Source organism: Gracilinanus agilis, chromosome 4, assembly GCF_016433145.1.
Source record: "Gracilinanus agilis isolate LMUSP501 chromosome 4, AgileGrace, whole genome shotgun sequence".
Classification (NCBI taxonomy): Eukaryota; Metazoa; Chordata; class Mammalia; order Didelphimorphia; family Didelphidae; genus Gracilinanus; species Gracilinanus agilis.
The window spans coordinates 97,141,629-97,147,813 of NC_058133.1; the positions used below are offsets into that span (position 1 = coordinate 97,141,629).

The 6,185-nt window shown below is 36.7% G+C and overlaps 1 protein-coding gene across 1 annotated transcript in view; it reads left to right on the top strand.

The window, feature by feature from the left end:
* Positions 1–249: 249 nt before the first annotated feature.
* LOC123245939 (complement factor H-like) overlaps positions 250–6,185 on the top strand; it is an 80,557-nt gene continuing 74,621 nt past the window's right edge. The window contains exons 1-2 of the mRNA XM_044674908.1: positions 250–574; positions 1,494–1,687. Coding sequence (XP_044530843.1) covers positions 250–574; positions 1,494–1,687 — 519 coding nt within the window. The remainder of the gene's footprint in view (positions 575–1,493; positions 1,688–6,185) is intronic.

Sequence of the window (6,185 nt, forward strand, 5' to 3'; positions counted from 1 at the left end):
TTTACAGATCAATAAATTACAAAATATAAAATATCCCTCTTGAACAACAAAAATATCACAGTAAAATGCTGTGGAGTTCTTAATCCTGTAACCTTGCTCCCTGATTTGCCAACTTCTAGAGAACCTTTACATGATTGTACCTCTTTAGTGTCCATTGCTGATTAACCTTGCAATGATTTAGTGGACACCCCTTTGGACAACCCCAAATTAATATTATTTACAGATAGTTCGTCCTTTAATAGGGATGGCATGTGCTATACAGGAGCTGCAGTAGTTACTAAATTCGCCACTCTGTGGTCAGCTTCTTTACCCTCAAATATAAGCACACAAGGAGCAGAACTCACAGCTTTAAAACATGCCTGTATTATAGTGAAGGATAAGAGGGCGACAATTTACACTGACTCCCATTATGCATTCTGCATATGTCATGCTGTTGGCATACTATGGGATCAAAGGGGATTCCTAACACCAGCTGGAAAATGTATTGCCAATGTAAACCTTATTAACGAACTTCTTTCTGCCCTCCAGCTCCCCGAAGCCATAGCTGTTGCTCATTGCTCTGCATATACACATGGTACTTACCCTGTCTCCAGGGGAAATGACCAAACAGATGCTGCAGCAAAGCTAGCAGCCTTGGAAAGACCTGAACTGATTTTGGCACTGACAATCCCTGATGATTTGGATCTATCACTTTCTTATACTGACAAGGAAGTGGGATAATGGAAAAATAAAGCCAAACAACTTAATGGAGGATGGGTATCATCAAACAGCACAACCCTGCTCCCTAGAAATTGATACACACAAATTTGTCAATCCATTCATAAACATGGTCATTTCAGCACCTAAGGCATTGTAGACACTGTTTAAAGAGTATAGGTAGCACTTGAAATAACTACAATTGTCTCCAAAATATGTATAGCTTGCCCTACATGTCAGGCTTTCAATCGACATGTTTTTCATGGCAAAGCCTTTAGTGGACATCCTCTTGCTTACACATTTACAAATTGATTTTATCTCTATGCTGAAAGTTGGATGATATAAATTTTGCCTGGTCATAGCTGACCAGCTGACCAGGTGGCCTGAAGCCTTTCCTACTGCTCAGGCCACAGTGGCTTTTGTTGCCAAAGTCTTCCTAAAAGAAATTATTCCTTGTTTTGGACTTTAAGCGTGTATTGATTTGGATAGAGGAACTCATTTTACGGATTTGGTCTTATAACAAATTTACTCATTTGGGGGCATAATTCCTAAATTTCATATACCTTATCATCCGCAGAGCTCTGGCCAAGTTGAATGGATGAATAAAGAACTTAAAACTATGATTGGCAAATTGTGCATGGAGACTCATCTAAAATGGCCCAAAATTCTCCCCCTGGCCCTATTTTATCTCAGAAGTTGACCCAGAGATGATTTACACATCTCACCATTTGAGATGCTATTCGGACATCTACCTATTCAGGCTCAAACATTTACCCCTGCCTATACTTCATTGTTAGGAGGGGATACAACCATTGCCATGTTCATCAAACAGTTACAGACTAAAGTGCGAGAACACCACAATTCTGGAGCTGCTGTTCAGGCATGCCCCATAGTCTTCTCGCTTCACAATCTAAACCCAGGTGACAGCATGTACATAAAGAACTTCAAACGTACTTGGTCACCTGAACTTTCTTATGATGGACCATTCCAGGTCCTATTGACTACACCAACAGCTATTAAAATTGGGGAGAAGGACTTATGGATTCCTTGTAGCCATGTAAAATGAGTACCTTCTATTGATACTGAATAATTGACTGTACCTGTATCATCCTGTAATTGACTATTGATTCTATTTGTGACTTGCTACATCTGTACTTTATTTTTTTTTCATTTTGTTATTGTTGTTGTTTCACTGTATTTGATATATTACCTTGAAGGAAACCTGTACTAGTAATTTGTATTGAATTGATTCGTTTTGCATTTTGTGCTTTTTGTAAATTTTTGTATTTTCTTAAATGTATTATTGCTTTTATAATGATTGTTTTACCTCATTTGCACTCACATTGTGGATCATGGCTAAGCTAAGAGGAAAGGCATCTAAATTCTTGGGTAAGAACCTTTATATTCTATCCCTCCTTAAGTGACATGAATTGCAACATACATATAAATATATTTTTTCTCATTGTCACTGATTATAGAAGATATATATATTTTGAAATTTTAGCACATTTTTTATAATTGTATGTGCAATTTGATTTTTCTTAAGCACATGTCATCTTTCTAAATTGAAAGAGTTTTTGATTATTAGATTAGTGTAGGTTTAGTATATCCATTTGTTCTAACTGTGACTGCCTGCCCAAAAGCCTTAGATTACTGAAACTGCCATTGGTATTTAACTAATATAGGACTTTACACATACGTCTGATTCGAAGAAATGGGATCAACAAAGGAGCACAGATTTCATCTATACAGTGCCAAAGAAGCACAGATACCTACACAGTGCTTAACCTGCATGTTAACTAGCACGTACTTAACCTGCATGATGCCAAATGAGCACACAGGTCAAATAGAGAAACTAATTGTACGAGGATTGCTGGCACTTCTATGCCAATAAAGATGACTTGAACCTAGTGTGAGAATCAAGGTTGTGAAGCTTAACATACATTAATATGTAGGACTCCTTGAACTGCACTCCTTGTGAAAATTTATATCAAGTACCTTACAATTGGCTGTTCTGGCTCCATATTCTATCCCTGAGAAGAAATGACGAAAGAAGAAAAGAAGAAACTACTTAATATCAGACCAATAAATACAAATCTAGTCTTTTTCTAAATTTCTTACAATGGAGGTTGACAGTGGTCCTGGCTGCTAAGTGGATATGTGTATGATATCAGAGATGGATTACTTTAATTGGGCATTATTCAAAGACATACTGTGATTTTCTTTCCTGTTTCTTTTTGTATTTAGAATTTTTTCATATTTAGAACTTTTTCCATGTAAAATTGAGAATTGGATGTTTAGAATTTTCATCCAATAGTCATTTGACTTTTTTTGTACTAATTTTTCTGATGAATTTGATTGGCAGTGATTCATATGCCTCCTGCCTCAGCCATATATCCCCCTGTGATTTCAATGTTTCTTTCTATCCTCCTCAGGGGAATATGTGTTTTTATTTCATATGGAGAGTTTAAGTTATTTTAGGAAACGAGATTTACTACCTCCTGGAATCCAAAAGGAGATGCCTGTGGAGGTCATATGGAGAACACATGCTGATCCAAGAGCCTAAGAGAGCAACCAGATGTGCAAAATTTTGAACTTTGGGGGGTTTTAAATTCATTTGTCTGGTTTAAAATTCATTTTTCTTGCTAAAATTCATATGTTTTGTTAAATTCATCTTTTTTAAAAATGCATTTGTTTTATGTAACTATATATTTTATCGTGAAAAAAGGGTACTGCCGCCTGAATTTTTTTGTATAAGAAGTTCCAAGTATTTGATTTCCTTATATTGTAAAAATTGTTACCATTCTTCCATTGTATTGATGTGTATGCCCTTTATTTTATTGTAATTATAAATTTATTTCTGTTTGTTATGATCCATTGAGAAGACTGATCTCCAAAAGGATCACAGGGGGAATGCGTCATTTAAAATTATTGAAAGCCCTGGGAGACTACATCTCCCAAGGCTCCCTGCTACAACTTCCCCTGACACCTCCCATGTCCTTTGTGGGAGGTGTTGGAGAAAGTATAAAAGAGGAAGTTTTTGGTGCCTTTTCTCTCTCTCTACCCTCAAAATGCTCTGGAGCCTGGAGGCAGCTCTTTCTCTTTGGACCCTGCAGAGCTAATTCTCTCTACCCTCTTTCCCTATCTAACCTTTCCCTTTTCTCATTTAAATAAAACCTAGCTATTCTAAACCCTAAGTTACCCTCTGATTTTTTATTTAATCCCCGAAGGGCTCTGGTGAATTTCCCCTTGCCGGGGCTGGGGACTGCTACCTTCCTTTCTCTACCTCTGCCTTCCTCTCTCCTTGCTCCCATCCATCCTTCCTCTTACCTCCCTTCACTCACCCTCATACACAACAAGAGAATTAATTCCACAATAATTTTTATCTACAGACTTTTTTATTTTGGTTGTGATTCAGTGGCAACATTATTTCTCTCATGGTGTTTCATTCCTAGTGTTTCCTAGAAGTATACAAGGGTTAAAGAAATTTAAATACTAGTTAATAGGAATAAAAAGTCTAAGCCATTTGAGCATAGTTATAGTTGTTAAGTAAGTAGCTAAAAGTGAATGAAAACAGGTTTTTTAAATCCCCCACATCTCAAAACTCCACAAGTAGATGTGTGTGAGAGTGTAAGAATGTTTGAATTTGTGGGAAGTTAGAAGTATTTTAATTTTGAGAATTTTTGAATTTAATTTTAATTTTGAGAATTTTTGAGTTTAATTTCTAAAAATAGTTTTGAAGCTGAAAATGTCATGTAAGCATTCTTTTCTTTCAAACATTTATTAATATTCATTTTTAACATGGTTACATGATTCATGCTCCTCCTTTCCCCTTTGCCACGCACGCTCCCCCCACCCATGGCCGATGCACATTTCCACTAGTTTTGTCATGTGTCCTTGATCAAGACCAATTTCCAAATTGTTGGTAGTTGCATTGGTGTGGTAGTTTCGATTCCACACCCCCAATCATGTCCACCCCGACCCATGCGTTCAAGCAGTTGTTTTTCTTATATGTTTCCTCTCCTGCAGTCCTTCCTCTGAATGTGGGTAGCATTCTTTACCCATAAATCCCTCAGAATTGTCCTGTGTCATTGTATTGCTGCTGGTACAGAGGTCCATTACATTCAATTTTACCACAGTATATCAGTCTCTGTGTACAATGTTCTTCTGGCTCTGCTCCTTTCATGCTGCATCTGTTCCCAGAGGTCTCTCCAGTTCGCCTGGAACTCCTCCAGTTTATTATTCCTTTTAGCACAATAGTATTCCATCACCCGCATATACCACAGTTTGTTCAGCCATTCCCCAATTGAAGGACATACCCTCCTTTTCCAATTTCTTGCCACCACAAAAAGCTCAGCTATAAATATTTTCGTACAAGTCTGTTTATTTATGATCTCTTTGGGGTACAAACCCAACAATGGTATGGCTGGATCAAAGGGCAGACATTCTTTTATAGCCCTTTGAGCATGATTCCAAATTGCCAGCCAGAATGGCTGGATCAGTTCACAGCTCCACCAGCAATGCATTAATGTCCCAATTTTCCATATCCTCTCCAACATTCATTACTCTCCCCTTCTTTCATTTTAGCCACTCTGCTAGGTGTGAGGTGATACCTCAGAGTTGTTTTGATTTGCATTTCTCTAATTATTAGAGATTTGGAACACTTTCTCATGTGCTTATTGATACTTTTGATTTCTTTACCTGAAAATTGCCTATTCATGTCTCTTGCCCATTTATCAATTGGGGAATGGCTTGATTTTTTATACAATTGCTTTAACTCCTTGTATATTTGAGTAATTTGACCCCTGTCAGAGTTTTTCGTTATAAAGATTTTTTCCCAATTTGTTGTTTCCCTTCTGATTTTGACTACATTGTTTTTGTTTGTACAAAAACTTTTTAGTTTAATATAATCAAAAATATTTAATTTATATTTTGTAATTTTCTCTAACTCTTGCTTGGTTTTAAAGTCTTTCCTTTCCCACAGATCTGACAAGTAAACTATTCTGTGTTCACTTAACTTGTTTATAGTTTCCCTCTTTATATTCAAGTAGTTCACCCATTCTGAATTTATCTTGGTGTAGGGTGTGAGATGTTGATCTAGACCTAATCTCTCCCATATTGTTTTCCAAATTTCCCAGCAGTTTTTGTCAAATAGTGGATTCATGTCCCAAAAGTTGGTCTTTTTGGGTTTATCGTACACTGTCTTGCTGATATCATTAACCCCAAGTCTATTCCATTGATCCTCCTCTCTATCTCTTAGCCAGTACCATATTGTTTTGATGACTGCTGCTGCTTTATAGTATAGTTTAATATCTGGTACTGCTAGGCCCCCTTCCTTCACATTTTTTTCATTATTTCCCTTGATATTCTTGATCTTTTGTTATTCCAAATGAAATTTGTTATAGTTTTTTCTAATTCAGTAAAGAAGTTTTTTGGTAGCTTGATAGGTATGGTGCTAAATAGGTAAATTAATTTGGGTAGAATTGTCA